The sequence below is a fragment of the Meles meles genome, chromosome 14 (genome assembly GCF_922984935.1).
Source record: "Meles meles chromosome 14, mMelMel3.1 paternal haplotype, whole genome shotgun sequence".
NCBI lineage: Eukaryota > Metazoa > Chordata > Mammalia > Carnivora > Mustelidae > Meles > Meles meles.
In genome coordinates this window covers 4433717-4459785 of record NC_060079.1, presented here as the reverse complement: position 1 = coordinate 4459785, position 26069 = coordinate 4433717, and the positions used below count along the sequence as shown (strand labels likewise).

Below are 26069 nucleotides of genomic sequence, written 5' to 3'. Positions count from 1 at the left end.
ATGGACTATTAACATACTAGAAAGATTAATGATCAAAGTCTATAAAGTCATAAAATAATAAATTTTCCAACACAAACTAAAGAAGACATCTTGTTGAAACCTGTTATGACAGAATTAGAATTTATAGGAGTAACATTAATATGTACTTAGTTGGCAGTATCAATGAAATGTTTCATATGAATGATTTTTTAAATTGAGGCTTACCTTTTTTTTTTTTTAAAGATTTTATTTATTTATTTGACAGAGAGAGATTACAAGTAGATGGAGAGGCAGGCAGAGAGAGAGAGAGAGAGAGAAAGAAGCAGGCTCCCTGCTGAGCAGAGATCCCGATGCAGGACTCGATCCCAGGACCCTGAGATCATGACCCGAGCCGAAGGCAGCGGCTTAACCCACTGAGCCGCCCAGGCGCCCCAAGGCTTACCTTTTTAACATGATTAAATTTTTAACATTTGTAACTTTTTTGATAAGCCCTTCAAGAATATATATATATATTCCCATCTTTTCAAAGTAGTTAATAATGTACATAATTTGTCCTTTTTTTTTCTGAAAGCTCAGGATTATAATTATGAAGGTCAGTTTCATAGTGATGGGCTAGTTAGATTTTTGGAGTCTATTAAGGGCATGAGTTATTTACCCTTACACTGAATGGCCTTAGACTTTCATGCTTTTAATTTGTATTTCTGATTTTTGTCCTCATTGTTAGGATAATACTAGTTTGTTATCACTGATACCAGTGGAAATGAACAGTTGATCTTTCTGTCAGTTCCAGTCATCTAGATTTTCTTCTAGTCTCCAGTGCACTGGGAAAACAGGCAACAAAGTTTGCTAAAATTATGTGTAAAGTACAGAATCTATACTTGTGCTGTCCAGTAATGTAGCCAGTAGCCACATGTGGTTACTGAGCCCCTGAAATAAGGTTTGTGTCTAAGAAAGTTGAGTTTCTCAATTTTAATTAATATAAAATTTAAATTTAAAACCTGACATTTACTTCAGATATTGGAAGATTTTCACATATGTTTGAAGCAAGCTGGGTATATGGATCTACTTTTTCAGTTGTAAATTTTATGAAATCTTAACACAGATCAGGTATTTACAGTGAAGATGCTGTGAATGTAAAATGCACACTGGATTTTGAAGAAAAAAGTATGTAAAATATCTCAATTTTTGTTTTGAATACATGATGAAGTAATAATGTTGGGGTGTTAATTCATGTTCATCTGTTTCTTTTTACTTTTTTAAATGCAGCTATTAGAAAACCTAAAATTACTTCTGTAGCTCCATTATATTTCTGTGGGACAGCTCAGCTTTAGAATATATAAGACTATAAATTCTGAGAAATCTTCATAAATATTTTATTATTTCTATCTATTTCTGTTTCAAGTGCTGAAAAAGATCTTTCTTATGGGTTTGCAACTTCAGTAAGAAAGCTGGAGGGTTCCAGAGGACTGAAGTTGCCTGAAGTATACCTTTAGCTGCTTGAAGTTTCATTTACTGTTTAGAAAAACAGGTAGTAATCTTACAGGATTCACTTTGTCAAAGTGGTAGAAGTTAAAAGTAACAGAAAGCTATAGAGAAAACTATACTATGTGACTGCTTAAATACTTGGAAGGCTTCATAAATTCAAACATGTTATATGTAAGAGATATGGGTTTGAAAAAATATAAATTATTCATTACCGGAACACCTGGGTGGCTCAGTGGGTTAAGCCTCTCCCTTCGGCTCAGGTCATAATCTCAGGGTCCTGGAATCGAGCCCCGCATCGGGCTCTGTGCTCAGCAGAAAGCCTTCTCCCTCTCTCTCTGCCTGCCTCTCTGCCTACTTGTGATCTCTCTCTCTGTCAAATAAATAATAAAATCTTTTTTTTTTTAAAGAATTGTTTCATTACAGCATCATTGTGAATAAATGTTAGCAAATCTGCTTGTTACAAAGGAACAGTATGGATAAAGTTTACAGTTGTAGAAAAACTAGGTAATGAAAGAAGCCTGGAATTCTGCTGAGAAGTTAAAGGTACTTGTGAATAGACCAAAAAAAAAAAAGGATTTCTACATATTATGGCTCTTAGTCAGGAACTCAGGTTAAAAAAAAAACTCAAAAAGCAAGCAGGAAAGGAAATATAAGATAGTCATCATAAATTTATCTTTAAATTCCATTTCATTCAGACTAAGGAAAGCAAAAATAAACATTGCTCTATTTAGCATCAACAGTGATTAAATAACCATTATTAATTATCTCTTGGGGGAACAAACTTTATAAAATATAGATCACTATAAAAACATTGTTGCTGTTCTTGTATGGTTGGAATGTGAACAGAGACACCCAAGAGGCAGAATCCCCTAATGTGAACTGAACATTGCTGTCAGGAGAAACCAGCAGGCAGTTAAGGAGATTGTAGCACTTCAGTCTTCCAAAATTCATCTCTGACCACAGTATGAAACCTGAATTAATAGAAAAGAGATTGGAGGCAGGAAGTTTGTTAAGCTTTAGAGTTCCAATTTACAACTGTGAGTGAAAAGTTGGAAATATAATTGGGATGTGCTGTGGAATAGACTCTGTAGAACCTAGTTTCTGGCTGGATTGGAGAGATTAGGAAAAAGGAGAAATCAGAGATTACTCCTTTTTCCAGCTAGCCTAATTAGGAATAATGATAGTACTAACTGATCTAAGAGAAAATAAGATGACTTCTTATTGAGGTTTGGTTATGTTCAAGGTATATGTTACATTATTACATCTTTACAGCAGCCCTCAAGGTTAAGTAGTAATATCCCCATTTTAAAGATGAGAAAATTGACAGTTAACCAAATCCATCCAGTTCCAAAGCCTTGCTCTTTCCTCAATGTTAGCCTGCCTCATTTGAAGGAGAATGCAAAGGACAACTGGGTTGAAAAATACCTTAACTCTGAGCTTGGAAATCTGATCTTTATAAACTGCTGGGACACCCTGTAGAGATAGAGAAGTGTAGCAAGCAATTGTCTGGAGATAAGAATATAGCCAGGATTAGGAAGCATCCTGATAGAGGTGATAATTAAGTCATGAAAGCATGTGACCTAAAGGGTAGAATATAGAGTGAAGAAGGATAAGATCTTGGAAAACAGTTGCATTTAAGAGGTCAAAATGAGACTGAGAAGCCAAAGAATGAAACTGAGAAGCAGCAGAATACCAGAGAAGTATGAAGAAAACCCAGAGAGTGCAGGATAATGGAATCTAGGGAAGAAAAGAGCAACAACGAGGGAAGTGTTTAATATCAAACTCTTCAGGATAGCAACAGAGTAGATAACTCCTTAAATTTTGTAGGTCTTTGGGAACCATTGCAGAAGCACTTTGAAAAGAGTAGTAGAGACCAGTTCCACAGAGCAAAAGGCTAAAGAGGAGTAGATAAAAAATGCAAAATCAATGGCAGTAGAAAAAAAATTCTTCTGAGATGCTTGATGTTTAAGGAAGGAAATTGATATTAGTTTAAGGTAGAAAACTTGTCTGTCTGCACAAGTAGAAACTGAAATACGAGTGTGATAAGTCACAAGGTACCATTACATCCTACCTAACTGTATCTACCTCAGGTATAAGAAAAGGATATATTTAAGATTGTTATTCAAGTTGAGGCTAATAATTACAAAAAGGATATTCTACATGAAGGTAAAATTCTGTTACACAAATTAAACACGTTAGAGTATTCACAGACCATAATTCCCTCAGACCTGGATGAACTTTCTGCTTCTGTTTCTAGCAGTCACTAGGCATAGGGAACCAAATCTTAGAAGTACTTTATCCAGTATATACCTCCCTGGATTTGTAGAGTTGGAGGTAATTTTATAAAGTGGACGTAATAGAACCTCTGGCAATATCACTGTCATACTTACCAAACCAGAGTTCTGAGTCACTATTCTAATATTTGATGATAATCAAGTCTGAATGACAAAGCCTTTAAAAGAGACACTGAACGTGAAAAAAGGCAATAGAAGGCATGTTGTTTTTCTTTTTGTCTTCTTCAGGTCTCTTCTAACACTAAAACATAATTTCCTATTGCAAGAGACTAGGCTTATCTCTTTTACTGTATGTATAGTCTGTAGTCCTGAAATTGTTGAGCATACCTGCTTTAAAAGTTTTCAGATATTTTTTCTGTAACTTAACATGCTGAATTTATGGAACACTTTTGGAATACTACAATTTTTTCCTTAGATGTTTGGAAAATTTTTAGAAGATCAACTCATTAATTAAGAAAACAAGAAAAAGAGCATGTTAGGATATGCTGCTGATTTTTTTTTTAAGTGTAAGTTTATAAAGGTCAACCTTCTAAGCAATACAGGGTTTTTAATGCTGATCATAGAAATAAAACAGTAACCTTGATAACTCATAGAGCTGTTAAATTGATGTAATCAATTTAAATTAACAACATAGAGATGATGGGGGTGTAGAAAGACCCTAAACTCACACCAAATCTGTAGTTGCATATAGATCAAAGCCCTCTGAAAAAGATCTGAAAACTAGTTGAACAGGTCCTCTACACCAAAGGATAAAAGGTCACCTTGGAACAGGAGAGTTAGAGACATGTTCTTACAAAAAAAAACCTTACCCCAGCATGGTAACCCACAAGTGAGAGGGATCTTTCAAATAAGAATGTATTACTGGGGAATAAGGGGATCAAGCCCCACATCAGTTACACCAACTCCAACCCTTACCTTAGAAGCTATACTGGAGAGGTGAGGCCCAAAATAACCAGCTTTGAAAACCAGTGGGGCTTACATCCAGGAAACCCAAAAAGGACTGTAGAAAACCGAGACTCTAATCTTAAAGGACTCATGCACAGACTCACCCTGGGATTCAGCACATAAGCATCAAGTTGAAAAGTGCTTTAGGCCATATGTGAAGGAAATTCGTTGGCTAATCTTAAGGCATCTGCTGGAGGAGCACGGTTCTGCTAGAACTCTCAGTGATGAAGGTGCTCACAAGTGCCATTTTTTCAGTCCCATTTCACCTTGCTACTGCTGTTTGCCCCACCCATGTACTCTCCCATGGCCCAGCCCTTCTAAACCCAGCAGTGGGCTTGTCCTTCCATGCCAAATTGACAGGTATGTGTTGTCCACACAAGGGATGCCCATTAAATGCCTGGCCCTGGTGGCCAGGGAGCATTGCATTTCTGGGCCCAACATGACTGAAATGACTGAAGAGACAACTCTTGACAGGCTACCACCCCCAGGGTACTGCATAAACACAACTGAAACACATCCTCTGTCTTCCTGTGACTGCTCCATCAAGATGGAGATTCAGCTGTTTTGTCTCATACATAGAAACAAATACAGAGTCAAACAAAATGAAAAAACAGAGCAATGTGTTCCAGATGAAGGAACAAGATAAAACCCCAGAAAAATACCTTAACAAAATGGAGATAAGGAATTTACTTGAGAAAATGTTAAAATAATGGTCATAAAAATGCTTGCCTATCCCGTAAGAAGAATGGATGAGTACAGAGTGAACTTCAACAGAGAGAGAAGGTATAGGAAAGTACCAGACTGAAGTCACAGAGCTGAAGAGCACCATAACTGAACTGAACAATACACTAGAGGGGTTTATAGCAGACTAGATGAAGAAAGGATCAGTGACCTGAAAGACAGGGCAGTGGAACTCACCCAAACAAAGCAGCAAAAAGAAGAAAAAAGAATGTTAAAAAGTAAGGGACCTATGGGACAGCAGAACAACTTTCACACTTAGGAGTCTCGAGAAGTGGGAGAGCAAAGCAACATAAAAATGTATTTGAAAAAATAATGGCTTAAGGGGCGCCTGGGTGGCTCAGTGGGTTAAAGCCTCTGCCTTCAGCTCAGGTCAAGATCCCAGAGTCCTGGGATCAAGCCCCACATCGGGCTCTCTGCTCAGCGGGGAGCCTGTTTCCTCCTCTCTCTCCCTGCCTGCGTCTCTGACTAGTTGCAATCTCTGTCTATCAAATAAATAAATAAAATCTTTAAAATAAAGAAAAAATAATGGCTTAAAACTTCAATAACCTGGGGAAGAAAACAAAAATCTGGTTCCAGGAAGCTCTAAGAGTTCCAAGTAAGATGAACCCAAAGGTCTCCACAAGACAAATTATCATTGAAATGTCAAAATTTGAAGACAGGGAGAATCATAAAGCACCAAGAGAAAAACAGTTTGTATGTACAAGGGAACCCCTGTAGAACTGTCAGCAGATTTTTTTTTTAAGATTTTATTTATTTATTTGACAGAGAGAGATCACAAGTAGATAGAGAGGCAGGCAGAGAGAGAGAGAGAGGGAAGCAGGCTCCCTGATGAGCAGAGAGCCCGATGCGGGACTCGATCCCAGGACCCTGAGATCATGACCTGAGCCGAAGGCAGCAGCTTAACCCACTGAGCCACCCAGGCGCCCCTGTCAGCAGATTTTAAGCAGAAACTTTACAGACCAAAAGGGAATGACATGGTATTGAAAGTGCCAAAAGCAAGAAACTTTCAACCAGCATACTTTATTCATTCAGTTATCATTCAGAATTGAAGGAAAGATAAAGAATTTTCAAGACAAGCAAAAGCTAAACGGGTTCACTACCACTAAACTGGCCTTATAAGAAATTTTAAGGGACTTCTTTAATCTGAAAGAAATGGAACTAATTAGAAGAAGACATAAAAGTAAAAGACATAAAAGTAAAAATTTCACTGGTAAATATAAATATATACCGAAGGCACTGGACTAATCATTTAAAATGCTGGCATGAAGGCTAAAAGAAAAAGTTATTTTAAAAATAAATAAATAAATAACTACAACAGTTAGTTAATGGATGTACAAAATAAAAAGATGTGTAATGTGACATCAGAAACATAAACTATGCAAGGAGAGGGGAGTAAAAATGTAAATTTTTAGAATGCAGTCCTAACTTGCTATCAGTATAAAATAGATATATATATATAGGTTGAGGGGCGCCTGGGTGGCTCAGTGGGTTAAAGCTTCTGCCTTCGGCTCAGGTCATGATCCCAGGGTCCTGGGATTGAGCCCCACATCGGGCTCTCTGCTCAGCGGGGAGCCTCCTTCCTCCTCTCTGCCTGCCTCTCTGCCTACTTCTGATCTCTGGGAACAGGTGGTGGGTAATGGGGAGGGCACGTTTTGCATGGAGCACTGGGTGTTGTGCAAAAAGAATGAATACTGTTACTCTGTCTGTCAAATAAATAAATAAAATCTTAAAAAATACATATATATATTTTTTTAATTTTTTATTTTTTTTTTTTTTTTTTTTTTTTGCTTTGTGGCTACCAAGAGGCTTTTAAGTATCAACATAGGTAGATAGATAGATACTTAAAAGCCTCTTGGTAGATACTTATAAGCCCCTTGGTAGCCACAAAGCAAAAATCTGTAGTAGATACATAAAAGATAATGGAATCTAAACATAGCACTGAAAGGCATAAAGTCACAAGGAAAGAGAAGAAAAAGAAATAAAGAACCGCAAAATAGCCAGAAATCAGTCAACAAAATGGCAGCACATAAGTACCTATCTATATGTCTATTTAAACGTAAATGTACTGAGTTATTTTGAAAAAATAAAAAAAAAAAGGATCCATCTATATATTGCCTCTAAGAGACTCATTTCAGATCTAAAACACACGGACTGAAAAGTGAAGAGATGGAAAAAGATATTTCATGAAAATGGAAACCAGAAGAAAGCAAGGTAGCTTTTCTTACATCAGACAAAATTGACTTTAAAACAAAACTGCAATAAAAGACGAAGATAGGCATTACATAATGAAAAAGGGTTCAGTTCAGCAAGAAGGTAAAACATTTGTGTAGTGATCATAGGAACACCTAAATATATAAAACTATTAACGGGGAGAAATTAAGAGCAATACAATAGTAGAGGACTTTCATACCCCACTTAACATCAGTGGAGAGCCCATCCAGACAGAAGGCCAATAAGTAAATGTCAGCCTTAAAAAAAATTAGACCAGATAGGCTTAATGGGTATATATACAGGTATTCCATTCAAAAGAAGCGGAATACACATTCTTCTTAAGTGTACATGGAACATTCTCCAGGATATTCTCAAATTTAAGAAGATTGAAATCGTATCAAACAGCTTTTCAGGCCACTGTGGTATGAAACACCACATACCCATACCTACTACTCAGCAGTTCTTCTCAGTATCCCAAGAAAATAAAAACACTAATTCAAAAAGATACGATATGTGTACTCCTCTGTTTGTCTTATAGCCAAGATATGGAAGCAACTAAAACGTTCATCAGCGGATGAATGAAGAAGTGGTATGTATATGTGATGCAGTGTTACTCAGCCGTGATAAGGCAGTCTTGCTATTTGTGTCAACATGGATGGACCTTTAGGATATGCTTATGCTTAATGAAATAAGTCAGTCAGAAAGACAAATACTGTATGATTTTATTTATACGTGGAATCTAAAAAACAAAACACGATCAAACAAAACAAAACTCCTGGATGTAGAGAACAGGTCAGTGGTTGCCAGAGGAGAGTGGTTGGGAAAGATGAGTAAAATGGGAGAAGGAGATCAAGAGGTACAGATTTTCAGGCATGAAATAAGTCATGGGGATATAATATATAGCATGGTGACTATAGTCAGTTGCATTGTATTTGCATATTATGTAACCTTACGGTGATGGGAAAACTAGATTTATTGTGGTGATATTTCATTATATATATAAATACTAGATTATTATGTTGTATACCAGAAATTAATATGCCATATGTCAATTATACCTCAATTCATTTTTTTTTCATCATGATATGTGTACTTTTTAATCCCCATCACCTGTTCCCCCAAGCTCCCACTCATCGCCCCTCTGGTAACCATCAGTATATTCTCTATGTGTTAAGAAATGTTTCTTGGTTTTTCTCTTTTTTTTTTCCCCTTTGCTCATTTGTTTTGTTTTCTTTCTTAAATTCCACATATGAGTAAGATCATATGTGACCTCAGTTTTTAAAACTACACCATAAAGTAAAAGCACATTTACATTAATTAATTGAATAACTGTTTCATTTCTGTAGTCATTATTTAGGAAACCTAAGTATGTAACATCTTGTATTTGAAATTTTACTGAACAAACCTAGCAGTTCTTCTCAGATAAGAAGAACATATTTAAAGGGCATGGATTTTTTGTTTTGTAGATTATCTGAATGTTTCTCCAGTAAATTTTATTTATTGCTGTTCCTACCATAAGTGCTAATGGATGAGAGTAGGTAATGAAAATTACTTTAATTCCCAAAACATAGATCTAACAAATTGATTTGAACAGCAAATGGAAAAGTAATGATAAAATATGTTAATATAAAGTCTTTTAGAAATGTCCTAAAATATAAATTGCCTCCGTTTATTTTTGTGTTATGTAGTACATTCATGTTTTATTAATATGGAGATCTCGAAACTGTTGAAGTAATTGCTTACTTTTCTATCGCAAGAACAAGTAATATAGCAACTATCTGTATAAGCTGTTTTCTGTCAGATAATAATAAACAATACAGCAGTGATCAAAGCCAGCAAAAGTTAATACATTTAATCTTTACCTTGATAGATGGCTCATCTGCTTCTTTGGGCTAAGTGCCAGGGTTTCAGTGCACTTTCTTCAAACAATACCTTAATGACATGTCTGTTTACTAGTGTGAATTTCTCCTTAGGTGGTCCTTTTATTTCACATCAATTTCATACTGGCAGGAAGGATTGTGTTCTTAATATAGTTGTGGTATAATTTTATCATGCCAAATATATGTGCTAGTGTTATTATTAAATAAGTGAAGAATAAAATCCTTCAGTAGAATTTATTCTTCTTGATTTGGGGACAGTGTTCTTGTTTCAGAATTTAAGCTAACATTATTCTGAAAGCAAAAATAAGTTAAGTCAATCATACATACGTTTCTTCATTTTCAGCCTGTAGTTGAAAATATGATCAATATAAATTTAAATAGTCAACTTAGCAGTACTTTTTCAATCATAGAATTTGTATTTGATGAATGTGTCCTTCTGCTTCTTTTACCATTTATGTATTATGACCACTTTACCTTCTGTTTCTCTCAAAGCACCCCATGTTCTTCCACAGACTTTGCTCTTCCCTGTGCCTGGAATGTCCTTTCCCCATTCCTTTGGTAGCTTTTATCATTCACATCTCAGCCTAAATGACATGTTCTCACAATGAACTACACAGAATAAACCTACGTAACATTAACCCATACCTAGCAATCTCAGAATCCTGTAACCCTACTTTTATTTTATGTTGGTCTAGTTATATACTTGACATTATTTGAAATTCTCTTATTTGTTCAGTGTTTGTTATCTCTAGCCCATTAGAATGTAAGTTTCATGACAGCAAGGATATTATCTGTCCTTAACTGCTATATTCCCAACACTTAGAACGGCACTTTCATTACGCGATAGGCACTTACTATCTTGCTATCATGAATCAGTATCATGTACAACCATTTTAGAAACCGCCTTAAAACCAGAGAGTCCTTTTGGCATAAGAGAATGCAGTTGACCCTTGAATAGTATGGGTTTGATCTGCACAGGTCCACTTAGACGCAGATTTTTTTTATAGTACAGTACTGTAAATGTATCTTCTCTTTCCTTATGATTCTCTTAATAAATTTTCCTTTCTCTAGCTTACTTTAAGAATACAGTATATAATACACTCGACATACAAAATATGTTTATGTTATCAGTAATGCTTTCAGTCAGCAATAGGCTATCAGTGATTAAGTTTTAGAGGACTCAGAAGTTATGCATGGTTTTTCAACTGCGCAGGTTCGGACCCCAACCCCTGTGTTTTTCAAGGGTCAGCTGTACTAGTATAAAATGCATATGCTCTTTCAAATGAAGCTTTTACTATAGAACTAAATGTATAGCACTCTAACTATAATATTAAGACCTGCTATAATCCTCTCCCTGAGTACAGACCAAAATGTTTTAGGTAAAACTCTAAGATGACAAGGATTTTTTTTTTCATTCTTATTTTAAAATAGAGCGTAGTTGACACAATGTTACATTAGTTTTAGGTGTACAGCATAGTGCTTCAACAGCTCTGTGTTATGCTGTGCTCACTATAAGTATAGTTACCATCTGTCACCGTGCAGTGCTATTATGGTACCATTAACTGTATTCCCTATGCTTTTATTTTTGTGACTTGTTCATTCCATAACTGGAAGCCTGTATCTCTCATGTGCCTTCACCCATTTTGCCCACCTCCCCCTCCACTGGCCTCCCCTCTGAAAACCATCAGTTTGTTCTGTGTATAGGTCTGATTCTGCTTTTTGTTTGTTTATTCGTTTTTGGGGTTCCGCATATAAGAAAAATCGTATGGTATTTGTCTTTGTCCGACTTATTTCACTTAGCCATATCTCTAGGTCCATCCATGTTGTCACAAATGGCAAAATCTCACCCTTTTTTTGGCTATGGACACATAGGTCGCTTCTGTGTCTTAGCTATTGTAAATAATGCTGCAGTAAACATTGAGGTCCATATGTCTTTTCATATTTGTGTTTTTGTTTTCTTTGAGTGAATACCCAGTGGTGGAATTATTGGATTATGTGTTACTTCTATCTTTAATTTTTTGACATACCTCCATACCATTTTACGCAGTAGCTGTACCAATTTATATTTCTACCAACAGTGCACAAGGGTTCCTTTTTCTCTGCATTCTTGCCAACACTTGGTATTTCTTAACATGGCAAGCTTTATCTCACACCATACTCACTTGGATAGAACTTTAGGACAGAACCTTGTTCCTCTAAATCCCACACCATATTAGAATAAGCCAATGTTATAAAAAGTCTCCTAAAAAAATTCTCATTTCAGTGACCTAATCTTAATTGCTTTGGTTTATTTGTAATTACTTAATGACTATGTGAAGATTGTAACAACTATATTAAATGTCATAATAAAAAATATGTTTTTTAAAATTTTGTACAAAAACTTACCATCACTATGCATAACATCTATTTGTATTTTTAAACTATGATCTGTATAATAAATTATAAATAACTTTCAGTACTGAATCTAATCTGAGTACTTTAAAGAGGGTCCAAATTACCAGTGTTAGAAATAAAAAGGAAATATCACCACAGATTCTGCAAATATCAGAAGGATTAAAATGGAATGTTGTGAATAACTTATTCATATGTAACTGTAAATTTGATAACTCAAATGAACTGGACAATGCCTTAAAAAAAAAAAAAAACTTACCAAAACTAACAAGAGAGAGAAATCTGAATAGCCCTTTATCAAAGAAATTGAATTTGTTATCAAAAACTTTCCCAAAAAGAAATGTCCAGGCCCAGGGCACCTGGATGGTTCAGTGGGTTAAGCCTCTGCCTTTGGCTCAGGTCATGATCTCAGGGTCCTAGGATTGAGCCCCCCTATCAGGCTCTCTGCTCAGTAGGGAGCCTGCTCTCTATCTCTCTCTCTCTGCCTGCCTCTCTGCCTACTTGCGGTGTGTGTGTGAAATAAATAAATAAAACCTTTTTAAAAAAAAAAAAAGAAAAGAAATATCCAGGCCCAGATGGTTTTACTGGTGAAATCTATCAAGCATTTAGGAAAGAAGAAATGCCAAATTTTCATAAAACTTTCAGAAAACACAAGAAAAAGGAACAGTTCCCTCTCATAAGAACAGCATATCCCTGATAACTAAAACTTGGCAAAGGTATAACAAGAAAAATAAATTATAGACCAGCTTTCATCATGAACAAAGACACAGAATACCTAATCAGATAGAACAAAACACATTATATACTATATAAAATAATGCACCAAAATCAAGTGAGATTTATGCAGAGAATACAAAATTTGTTTAAAGACTGAAAATCAATCAGTGCAGTCCAGTGTATTAACAGAATAAAAGAGAGGTCAACATGATCCTGTCACTATATGCTTACAAAATACTTAAGAAAATAAGCACTTTATAATAAAACTGAGCAAAGTAGATATTGAAGACAACTTTTTCAATCTGATGAAGGGCATTTATAAAAAATTAAAAGGTGGCACCACGCTACAGATCAAATATAGAATTCTGTCCCTTTATGATCAGGAACAAGGCAAGCTGTATTTTCTTCTCTCTTCAACATTTTACTGAAGATTCTAATAATAGCAATACAAGTGGGGGGAATAAAAAGATTGGAAAGGAAGAAGTAAATCCAACTTTATTCGCAGATATCAATAAGAAAAGGAAAGCTGCTAGAGCCAAAAGCAAATTTAGGAAGTTCTCAATATAGAATGTCAGTATGGAGAAATCAGTTGTATTTCTACATACTAGCAGCAAATAGTTGGAAAATGAAATTAAAATCAGTTCTCCTTTGTATGGAAGGAGATTAAGTAGAAATAAATTTAACAAAAGCATTCACCAAAAACTTCAGACATTGCCAGTAGAAATTCAAGGAAACCTAAATAAATGGAGGAATATGCCATGTTAATGGTAAGAAGATTCAGTAGTGTTAAAATGTCAGTTCTTCCCAAATTGGTCTAAAGATTTAACTTCCCAAGCAAAATCCCAGCAGGCTTTTTTGTAGAAATTAACAAGCTGATTTTAAAGTATATATGTAACAAAACAAAAAGGACCTAGAACACTCAAATCAATCTTGAGAAACAGGAGCAAATCTGGATAACTCACACTGCCTGACTTTAAGACTTATACAAAGCTACAATAATGGTGATACTGTGATATTGATCTAAGGATGGGTAAGTAGATCAGTGGAAGATAATAAAGAATCCATATATGGTTGCTTAATTCTCCATAAAGTCACCAGCTCAGTTCATGGGAAAAGAAAAGTCTTTTCAATAAATGACACTAGAACAATTGGATATATATATGAAAAAAAAATTAGTTATAACCCCAGCCTCAGACCATATATAGACATACCTTGGAGATACCACAAATTTAGTTCCAGACCACCACAATAAAGCAAGTCAAATGAATTTTTTGGTTTCCTAGTGCATTTAAAGTTATGCTTATACTATACCATAATCTGTTAAGTGCAATATCATTATGTCTGAAAAGATGAATGCACATACTTTAATTAAAAAATGCTAACCATCAGCTGAGCTTTTAGTGAGTGGTAATCTTTTTTGCTACTGAAGGGTCTTGTATCCATATTTATGGCTGCTAATTGATCAGGGTTGTGGTTACTGGAAGTTAGGCAATTTCTTAAGACAGTGGAGTTTGCCTCATTGATTGACTCTTTCTTCCACAAACGATTTCTCTCTAGCATATGATGCTGTTACTTCTTTCAAAATTGGAGTCAATCTTCTCAAATCCTGCTGACTACTTTATCAGCTAAGTTTATGTAATATTCTAAATCCTTTGTTGTCATTTCAACAATCTTCTCCAGGAGTGGATTCCATTTCGAGAAACCACTTTCTGTGCTCATTCATAAGAAGTAATTCTTAATCCATTAAAGTTTTATCATGAGATTGCAGCAGTTCAAATATAAAAATAATGAAAAAGCTTGAAATATTACGAGAATTACCAAAATGTGACACAGAGACGTGGCTGGGTGACTCAGTGGGTTAAAGCCTCTGCCTTCGGCACAGGTCATGATCCCAGGGTCCTGGGATCGAGCCCCACATCGGGCTCTCTGCTCAGCAGGGAGCCTGCTTCCCCCTCTCTCTCTGCCTGCCTCTCTGCCTACTTGTGATCTCTGTCTGTCAAATAAATAAATAAATCTTTTAAAAAATTTAAAAATGCAGTATCTACAAAGTGCAATAAAGCAAGGTGTGTCTGTATAAAAATGTATTTGAGATAGATTACAGATCTAAACATAAAACTAAACCCATTAAGCTTCTGGGAAAAAACGTGAGAGAATATTCTCAGGATCTAGGATATTCAGAGTTTCTTAGGACACTAAGCAATAACCACAAAAGAAAAAAATTAAGTTAGTCTTCATCCAAATCAAAACCTTTTATTCATTCAGAGACCCATTAAGAAAATGAATAGGCAAACTACAGGACGGGAGGAAATATTTTCAAGCAGAAAGCTGACAAAGAACTTGTATCCAGAATATATAAGGAACTCAAGAACTTAATAATTTAAAGTTAAGAAGAATTTAATTCTTCCCTTCCAAGGAATTCATCTGAATGAAATATTACAATATGTCTACTAAAAAAGAATTGTGCAAGAAAGCTTATGGCAGAAATCTGCTGTACAACATAGTGCATATAGTTAAGAGTACGGTGTTGTACACTTACAAACTTAAGAAGGTACATCACATGCTAAGTGTTCTTACACCAAAGGAAAAAAGAAAACACACAAATCTTTTGATAATGATAGATATGTTTATAACTTGATGTATCTCAGATATATGCATGTGTCCAAATTCCAGATGTATGCATGTGTCCAAGTTTTTTATATATTAAGTACACCTTAGTAAAGCTAGAAAAAGAAAACTTATGGTAGCTTGATTCACACTAAACACTAATTCACACTAATCAAAAACCAGAGACAGTGCAAACATCTGTCAACAAGTGAATGGATAGTCATATATTTATACAGTGGGATACAAGCTCAACAATAAATAAGAACACACACTACTTATGTACAAACATGAATGAATCTCAAAACCATTATGCAGAGTAGAAGATGACAGCACAAAAGAATACATTCCATTTGATGCAATTTTTTGAATTTCTAAACTAAGTGAAACTCATTAAGATGGGAGAAAAAACTCAAACTCTGATATTTTCTTTGTGGGAATGCAGAGAGGATGGGTTGACTGGGAAGAAGCACAAAAAGAACTTTCTGAGAAAACAGAAATGTTCTGTTCCAGGATAGGAGGATGGGTTACTCAGGTATATCCATTTGTCAAAATTGTGTGGCTATGATTTGTATATTTAGTGTATATAAATTTTTCCTCAAAAGCTATAAATGAGGGGTGCCTGGGTGGCTCGGTTGTTAAGCTTCTGCCTTCCGCTCAGGTCATGATCCCTGTGTCTGGAATTGGGGCCTGAGTCAGGCTCCCTGCTCAGCCAGGAGCCTGTTTCTACCTCTCCCACCCCCCTGCATGTGTTCCCTCTTTGTCCCTCTCTCTCTGTCAAATAAATAAAATGGTTTTTTTGAAAAGTGCTGTAAATGATAACAATTGACAAGGAACTGGGAATGGGTAGAAGGATAAATAAACCAAGAATGGCAGAGTACTGATAAGTTGAAGCTAAAGAATGTTTGGTTTATTACAGAATTCTCTTTACTTCGCTATGTTTAAAAATTTCCATTATAAAAATTTTTAAAGGAGATACAGTAAGCAAAGGGAGAAAGGTATTGAACTCAGCATTATATATTTGACTATCAACTTTAAAAATAAGGATAAAACAAATGTAAAACTTTTCAATACTTTTTCCTTAAAATAATTGTGGGGGAGATGTGGAAAAGTTTGAGGGACTAAGAGAACTAAAGATAAACCATTTGCCTAAAGCAAACATAATAGAGGCAGCAAAACTTGAGGTAATTAATTTGGAATTTAGTTGGAGCAATTTTCAAACTGTTAATAAAGAAGTAGCCTAGAAAAAAATGAGTGAAGGTTTGTCTCCTAATTCATTTGAATCCATAGTTTCAGATTTTGTCTACATTTAATTTTTTAAAAACTTTTTTTTTGATTTGCTTTCCATATGAGGATTGGTACAAATGACTCTGAAAGGTAGGTTTTTAAATGTATTCAGTCTCAGGGTACTATTGACAATTTTATATATGGCAGAACTGTAGGTTTTTTAATTATTTTGATGCGTGGGGCACCTGGATGGCTCAACTCAGAGTCTGCTTGGGATTCTCTGACTCTCCCTATGACCCTCCCCCTGCTCCTGCTCTCTCGAGCTCTCTCAAATAAATAAATAAAATATTTTTTAAAAATTATTTTGATGCTTTATAAATGCATAAGGGGAAGAAAACCATTTTTATATGATATAAGTAGCTTCTGAAGAGCTATATACTTGAGGGGCACATGGGTGGTTCAGTTGGTTAAGTGACCAACTCTTGATTTCCTCTGAGGTCAGGGTCTCACATGATCTCAAGATTATGAGATCAAGCCCCAAGTCACGCTCCACTCTGGGTGTAGAGCCTGCTTAAAGAGTCTCGGTCTGTCTGTCTCTCTCTAAAAAAAAAAAAAAAAAAAATTCCCTCTTCCTCTACCTCCCCCTTTAAGAAAAAAAAAGCTATATACTTGAAAATGTGGCCGTAAACTAGCAGTGATACAAAAAATTAATTACGAATCAATGATGAAGAATGATGGTAATCTTGAAGTTTTTATAGAGTAATGTCTTTGGAATATGTATTACGTAAACCAGCTTTCTTAAGAGGAAGAAAATGATTCAAATTTTAAGAATGTAAGTACTCCTTTAATTCTTACATAATTTAAGAAAAAAAAAGTACAATATTAGCTATAATGCAGAATTTAGGTTGCTACTTAACAATTAGTATATATTTTATAATGAAAACTTAGCATCTGTTTCTTAGGCTATTTTGAATAGTCCAGTAGTCACACAGCTGAATCGATATTTGCTATCTTTTTAGCTACAGAAGATCATGAGTAAACAAGATAACTTGAAGACAACAAGAGCTAATGAAACAGAATGCCAGGTATGTGCAAATAAACTAAGTATTTCCAGACAGATGATATTTACAGTAGTTTCTCTCTTCTGTCTGTCAAATAAATAAACTCACATCGTTGGGAAAATTATCAGTAACTTCATTTTTCTAAATATTTTGAATAGCTGTGCTACATTCACATGGTCCAAACTTCAAAAGATTCAAAAAGAGTATGTGCAGAGGGCAGCATTTTCATCCCAGTCACCCAGTTCTCCCTGGCAGTGAGTGCTTTAAGTGTCCTGTGTATTTGCCTGGAGATACCTCATGTGTGTATAAGTGTATCTGTAAAGAAGTAACTAAATACATCCATGTGTACTTTTTTCTACTTTTCTGCAAGGAGTAGCACAGTGCATTGTTTCACACTTTCCCATTTTTTCCTCAGTACGTCTGAATATCTCCTTTTTAACAGTGCCATAGTGCTTTCTTGTATGATGTACTAGTTTATGTAACCATTCCCCTCTTTAAAAACAGTATATCCAGTCTTAACGTATATCCAGTCCCTTGATAATGTAAATAATGCTACAGTTAATAATCCTGTAATATATGTTTGTATACATATGTGAATATATCTGAGGGATAACTTCCCAGAAATGTGATTGCTAGGTCAAAAGGTATGCTATTTCTAAGGTTGTTGATAAATTTTGACAAATTTGGCAAGTATCTCTTATAGAAAATGAAACAATTTTCATTCCCACCACTAATGTATATCAGTAAATTTTCTGTTGATAATCTTACAGTCAGTTCTAATTCCACAGCATGCTTTCCATGAGATTTTCTTAAATTTCCAAATTATTTCATCTTTTTAGAGCATGTCTGTTTCAAATCTTGCAAATTATTAATATCACAATTCTTTCTTACATTTCATCCCTTTGAGCAATCCTGTGCTGGACTTTTTTTTCCCACATCCGAATCCTTGAATGGTATTCCCTATTCCTAGATGTGTATAACCTGTGTGTTCCCATCATACCCTGTATGTGCACCATCATAACACCTCTCACACATCACACATTAGTATAATTGTCTGTGTCCTCCCCTGAACTGTAAGCATCATTCCTCTCTTTACAGTTGTTTGAAGTTAGGGAGCAGTCCACGAGACCACTTACTTTTTTTTTTTTTTTTTTTTTAATTTCTTTTCAGTGTAACAGAATTCATTGTTTATGCACCATACCCAGTGCTCCATGCAATATGTGCCCTCCATAATACCCACCACAAGGCTCACCCAACCTCCCACCCCCCCAACCCCTTCAAAACCCTCAGATTGTTTTTCAGAGTCCGTAGTCTCTCATGGTTCATCTCCCCCTCCAATTTCCCTCAACTCCCTTCTCCTCTCCATCTCCCCATGTCCTCCATGTTATTTCTTATGCTCCACAGATAAGTGAAACCGTATGATAATTGACTCTCTCTCCTTGACTTATTTCACTCAGTATAATCTCTTCCAGTCCCATCCATGTTGATACAAAAGTTGGGTATTCATCCTTTCTGATGGAGGCATAGTACTCCATCGTGTATATGGACCACATCTTCCTTATCCATTCATCTGTTGAAGGGCATCTTGGTTCTTTCCACAGTTTGGCTACTGTGGCCATTGCTGTTATGAACATTGGGGTACAGATGAGACCACTTACTTTTGATAGCAGTTGCAAGTTCGGGGGACCCCGAGACTACCCTTGGGTTCCATTATTCACTGGGAGGACTCAAAAAGCTAACTGAAAATTCTTAGGTTCATGGGTAGTTTCTTACAATGAGCAGATACAGATTAAAATCAGTCCGTGGAAAACACACATGAGGCAGAGGTCCAGAAAGTTCCACAAGCAGAGGTTCCACTTGTCTTCTCCCCAGGGGGATCATGGATAGCACTAACTCTCCCTACAAGGTATATAACAGTACACATGGAGGGGTGCCAGTCAGGGCCCTAATGTCCAGAGATTTTCTTGGGGTCAGCTATATAAATTTGTTCAGATACCCATGTTGCTGACCCCCATATCTAGCCATTCTGGAGGTCGTGCTGATACCTCATGACCCTAGCCACCACCCTAAACCTCATGGTTAGTCTGGTATGGCCCAAGGCCCTCAAGCAAACAAGACATTTACCATAGAGATACCTCCCAGCAGCCCAGAACAAAAGCCAAACCTCTGTCTGGGTATGGTAAATTCTTTACTGCATGAGTTGTATCTACATAGCCTGGGAAAGCACCAGAGCGTGCTCTAAATGTTCAATAAATATTTTTAAGTGAATGAACAAGTATTTAATTATATGAATATGACATTTTTATTATTGATCATTAAGATTATTTCCAAATTTTGCTGTTAGAATCATGCCCCAGTCAATAGTTAAACATGTGAATTTAGGATAGTGTTCTAAAGGTGAGATCGTTGGGTCAAAAGACGTGGATACTTTTAAGACTTTTGATTCATATGGTCAAACTGCCTTCTAGAAAGGTATAACAGTTTACAGTCCTACCACCATTGAGTAAACATGCCTCCCTGTGAACAGTGTCTCCAGGATTGGTATCTGTTTTTGTTCTGTTTTTTTAAGTAGTGCCAGTTAGATGGGGGAAAGGTATCTCAGTTACTCTTTTTCAAGATATTTCTTACAAATTTTCTGTTCTTTGGGAATTTCTTTAGATTGCTCTTCATATTTACTTTTAAGAGTACTTTTAAAAATTTTTTCAAAATTATTAAAGTGTTTATCAGCTATGGTTTTGTTTATGACATTTTGGTTATAGATGTTATTTTGTATGTGGTCATATTTATTTGTCTTTTAATTTTATTCATCTAACTACTTTCATTTTTTTAAATCAAAATCAGTTATAAATACTAACCTGTATTATCCTCTCCTTTAGTTATGCTTCTGGATTTTTACTTTTAATATTTTCATTCATCTGAAATTTGTTTCTTAAGGGCATCCCTAGTGACATTACTTTTTTACTGTTATAAATGGACTCTTTTCCCTCAAGGGAAGAATTCCTGCACAGGAAATCTATTTGATTTTTATTTTTAGCCTGGCTTCCTAGGAGTCACCACTGTGTCTCACAGTTTTAAGTGTCCAGCCAGAGATTGTACTAAGACCACAGAGGTAATAAAGGTGCATCCTCCTTCCCCCACTGATGTGTCTGTGTAAGGCTGGAAGCACATTCACATGCAGCTCTTTTTAAGCCTGCCAGTGCACACACCTGTGCCAGCTCTTTGCGCCAAGGACGTGTGGGCAGCTGGAGCTGCTGCGGTCTCTGCTAAGTGTGGAGCACAACCTAGGGTACCAGGAGAGCACAGCAAGTCCTTACGGTTGTCTCAGCTCCTCAGACTTTCAAGTACCTGGCCATCTGAGTCCATTGCTTGCTCCAAAGAGGACTGCAGTCTCACTTAAAGGGGGCCACCAAGATCACCTGCAAACTCCCTCCATCAGCAACAGGGAAACTGGTTTGGGACAGCCTGACACTCTCTGGTAGAACTCCCATAGGGTAAAACTGAAAAGGCAAGAAGGCCATAGACGTTTGCTGCCCAAAGTTTAATAGTTAATCTGAAAAATGCTTCTCACTTTATTATGTACCTTTGGTTGGATTCCACAGTGCAGAATAGTTGTGTTTTGACCATTTTGTCCAGCTGTTTGCTTTTTGGGGAAAACCTTTTTTGTCATTCTATCCTGTGGGAAATCAAAAGGCAGTTACCACATTTTAATTGGCCAATAGGTGACTTTGAATAAACATGGTGAGTAAGTTCCAAAAGCAAATATTTTAGGTTAACTAATATAGGTAATAAAGTATAAAAGTTTACTTTTTAAAATAAATGCCATACTATATACCAAAAGCATGAACTACAGTGCATTTCGATGTAGCTTATATTAATGACACTGACCATTTAATAATTAACTAGTTTTAAGATACATGAAAAATAGATTAATATTTTAAAGATCTAGGGAATAAAATGTGCAGCATAGGGAATATTGTCAGTGGTATTGTAATAGTGTTGTATGATGACAGGTGGGAGCTGCAGTTGTGAGCACAGCTCACATACAGAAATGTTGAATCACTGTTGTGCACCTAAAACTACAGTAACGTTGTGTGTCAACTATGCACAAATAGAAAAGTTCAGAAACAAACAAAAAATACTTAAAAGAATCTAAATAAAGAAAACTATAAACAAAAAATTTTAATTGAGGAAATAAGAGAGGATTGAAATAAAGGAAGGCTTTATTCTCAGGTAGGACTTGTGAGCCTTGTGAAGTGGCCAATCCCCAGTAAGTTAATCTACGAATTCAGTACAGTCTGCATCAGAGCTCAGCACCTGAGTACCTGATTTCGGTTTTGTTTGGTTATATTTTGAGGTTTGGGGGAGGAGTTGGATGGTTTCTTCTTTGGTGATAGTGTTTGAGAGGTAAGAGGTGTACAGAGACTTGCCAAAATCCTTTTAAACTTCATCTGGGAGAATAAACATGAGAGAATAGCCAAGAATAGTCTAGAAAATGCAAGTAATGAGAGGGGTAATGAAATGGGATAGTGAGCAATAGAATACTCAAAATAAACTCAAATAAAATAAACCCAAATACATATGAGCAATAGTATATAATATAGATATCATTTTAAATCAGTAGGAAAAAATTATTAAATTACTTTTCAGTAATCCAGAAAGAAGGGAGTAATCTCCTTACCTCTCATATCCAGTTAGTCACTAGGTATTGTCTGTTCTGCCTCTTAAATGTTTCTCAGATTTGTTGTTGTTGTTCTTTTTCCATGACTATCATTTTATCAGACTACCATCACTTCTCATTTCATTTACTGCAGTGGCCTCCTAACTGATCTCTCTGCATCCACTCCTGTCTTTTCTAATTCATTTTCATACTATAGCCAGTGTGACCTAAAAGCACAAATACGATATAACAATAGCCAAAATGTGGAAGAGGCCAAAATGTCCTTCAGCAGATGAATGGATAAAGATGTGCTCCATATATACAGTGGAATATTACTCAACCATCAGAAAGGATGAATACCCATCATTTTCATCGACATGGATGGAACTGGAGGGGATTACACTAAGTGAAATAAGTCAAGCAGAGAAAGACAGTTACATGATTTCATTCATATCTGGAATATAAAGAATAGCGTGGGGGACCACAGGGGAAGGGAGGGAAAACTAAATGGAAAAAAATCAGAGAGGGAGACAAACCATGAGAGACCCTGGACTCTGGGAAACACTGAGGGTTACAGAAGGGAGGAAGTAGAGGGAATAGGGTAACTGGATGATGGGTATTAAGGAGAGCACCTTTGGAGATGAGCACTGGGTGTTACATGCAACTAATGAATCGTCAAAAAGAAAAACAAAACAAACAAACAAAAAAACCTCAGACTCAGAAAGACCAACTGCCTACACATTGATATGCTACTCCATCTCTTAATAGCTGTGTGGCTCCAGGCAAATTAGTATACTTTTCCTTGCATAAAATTAGTGTACTTCTCTTTGCATAAAAAGGTTCTTCATTATAAAATGAGAATAATAGGGGTGCTTGGCCGGCTCCGTCGGTAGTGTGCAACTCTTGATCTGTTGAGATCTACCCCCATATTAGGTGTAGAGATTACTTAAAATAAAATCTTGAGGAAAAGAAAAAAAGAATAATAGTAATCTACCTCAGTAGGTTGTTTTGAGGATTGTATTAGTTAATTTATTCAAATCTCCTAGAACTCAGCTAACACATAAGCAATATATATTTATTTGCTTTATATTTATTATTATTGCTGTCTACACCCCAGCCATAGAGCACCGTGCTCTCTAGCACCTTCAGGCATTTATACATGTTTCCTATTTGGAATGTTTATTCCCACTTCTTATTTTCTTAACTTTGGTTCAAACTTTAGATCTCAGTTTAAATGGTATTTTTTTCAGGAAAGCCTTGTCTAAGCTGCTAAGTGAGTTAGACACCCTTTATATGCTCCCAAAGCTCCTTGAACTTCTTCCCAATATTTTCATGCTTAGATTACTATTTTTCATAGCTTGTTGAGTGCCCAGTTACCCAACAGGAATAGAGAACCATGAAGCCCCAAGGCCTAACATGGTTTCTGACACATTATGGGCATTTACTACATCTTTGTGACTAATGGTGTGACTGACTAAACAGTGCTGGGTGTATATATCAGTTCCTATAGCAGAATACATTCCAGAGGAATCACAAATGATGTCAAAAGTCAAACTACAGAAATAACTTGAGGAAATGTGGGGCTCTTCTGCAAGATGGCAGCATAGGGAGATCTTGAACTCACCCTGTCCCACAGATACACCACATCTACAGCTACATACGGGTTATTTCCCGCTGAAAAAGATCTAAAAACTAGATGAACTGTTTCTCCACACCAGAAGGGAAAAAGATAGGTAGGAGAGTCAGATGGTCTTACCAGAAACCCCACCCCAGCACTGTGACACAACAGTCCAGTAATTCTCCTGGAAGAGTGAGGGGTGGTGTCTCACTTACAGCACCCTCTGAACCGGAGAGATGAGCCCCCAAAACATCTGGCTTAGAAAATGCAAAGGGGCTGATATCTAAGTGCCAAAGTGCTATAGGAAACTGAGATGCCCCTTTTAAAGGGCTCACGTGCAGTCTCATTGTCCCCAAGACCCAGCAGAAAAATACTAGTTTGAAAAATGCCAAGAGTCTGTTGTAAAATTCATTTGGCAATCTAAAACCATCTGCTGGAAGGGCAAGGGACCGCTGGAACTCTCCCTGGAAATAGAGGTGCGGACAGAAGCCAATTTGCACTCTCCACTGACTCTCTAGCACAAGTGGGTGGGCTCACAGGCAGCACCCTCCTGCTGCATTGCTAAGACAGGTGGGGACAAGCAGTCACCACACCATCCCACTGCCTTGAGGAAGCTGGAGAGTGCAGAAGGTTGCAGCACTCCCCCAGTCTGTAGCTGGGGCAGGCAAGCACAACATTCATGGCATCCTCTCATTCCCTAAATAAAGTTGGGAAGCATAGGCAGTTGCAGCGCTCCCCCACTCTCTGGCTGGGACTGTCATTCTCCACCTCCCACCCTAAAGCCAGCATGCATGCACGGACAAGGTACTCAGCCACTACATTCCTGAAGCCCACAGGTGTACAGTCAAGACATTTGCCCCCTGCTTTTCTGAAGCTAGCAAACTTGCCCTGCCCCATACACTCTGCCTAGATAAAGCCAGCAGATACATGCAGTCCACATGGGGTCACCATTCAGTCGCCTGGCCCTGGTGGCCGAAGTGGCTGGCATTCTTGAGCTCCACAAGAGTGTAACACCCAGACAGTTCTTGGCAAGTCACCACCATCAGGACACTGCACTGCAGCAGACTGAAACACACCCTGAGTCTTATGGAAAAGAGGCCTGTTTGCTTAGCTCGGAGCTTCAGCTTCAGGTTCTCAAGCATATAAAGATGAAAGAAGTGCCCCTGGGGAGCCTAGTTAGAGACACGCCGCCCTTGCACCCGTCTCAGCCTTCTGCATCTTAACAAGACCTCTCAGGAACTTGCACACTTACCTGGAGCCCTGGTTTTTGCAGCTGTTACCCAGGAGACACCTCTAAATCTAGTCCGGAGGCAGCAGAGACTATGATTGTAGCTCCTACAGGATTGTATATACTTTTATATTTTAAAAACTGCTGCCTAAGTGTCTGTTTCCCGTCAACCCTGGGTGTTAAATGAGACTCCTCCCCTTGGAATAGGCAGGTCGTGGCACACCCTAACAGTATCATGTCAAGGTCATACCAAGAATAAGTCAGGTGGTTTAGATAATCACAAAGGTTCAAGAGACAACAAAGAGCTAAAAAAATAAGGCTGAAAGAGAAGTTTCATCACCTACACAGGGACTGCTTTAAGAGTGAGAGAGAGAGCTGCTTCAGGTAGTACATAGAAACACACCAAGAGTCAAGCAAAATGAAGAAACAGAGCAATGTGTTCCAAATAGAAGAACATGACAGAACCTCAGAAATAGACCTTAATAATGTGGAGGAAAGTGTTCTTTCTGCAAAAGAATTTAAGGTAATGGTCATAAAGATGCTCATGGAACTCGGGGAGAGTGGTGAATATAGTGAGAACTTCAACAAAGAGATAGAAAGTATAAGAAAGAACGAAGAAGGGGGCGCCTGGGTGGCTAGTCTGTTAAGCATCTGACTCTTGATTTCGACTCAGGTCATGATCTCAGGGTTGTGAGATTGAGCCTTGCATCCACACCGGGCATGGATCCTGCTCAAGATTCTGTCTCTGCCTCTCCCTCTCCCCCTCCCCACTTCTTTCTCTCCCTCTTTTTTGGTTTTTTTTTTGTTGTTGTTGTTTGTTTTTTTAAAAGACCAAGAGGGGTTCAGTAGCAGACTAGATGAAGCAGAACAGATCAGTGATCTGGTAGACTGCAGTAGAACTCACCAGAGCAATGAAAAGGAAAAAAAAAAAAAAGTAACTTAAGGGACCTCTAGGACAACATCAAATAGAATAACACTTGCATTATAAGGGACCCAGAAGGAGAAGAGAGAGGTAAGGTCAGGAAATGTATTTG

General features: G+C 36.9%; 1 protein-coding gene across 2 annotated transcripts in view; it reads left to right on the top strand.

Annotated features, from left to right (window-relative positions):
• MICU2 (mitochondrial calcium uptake 2) overlaps nt 1-26069 on the top strand; it is a 154795-nt gene that overhangs the window by 103068 nt on the left and 25658 nt on the right. For both annotated transcript variants that reach the window (XM_046028270.1, XM_046028269.1), the window contains one exon: nt 17491-17556. In XM_046028270.1, the coding sequence (XP_045884226.1) occupies nt 17491-17556 (66 nt within the window). The remainder of the gene's footprint in view (nt 1-17490; nt 17557-26069) is intronic.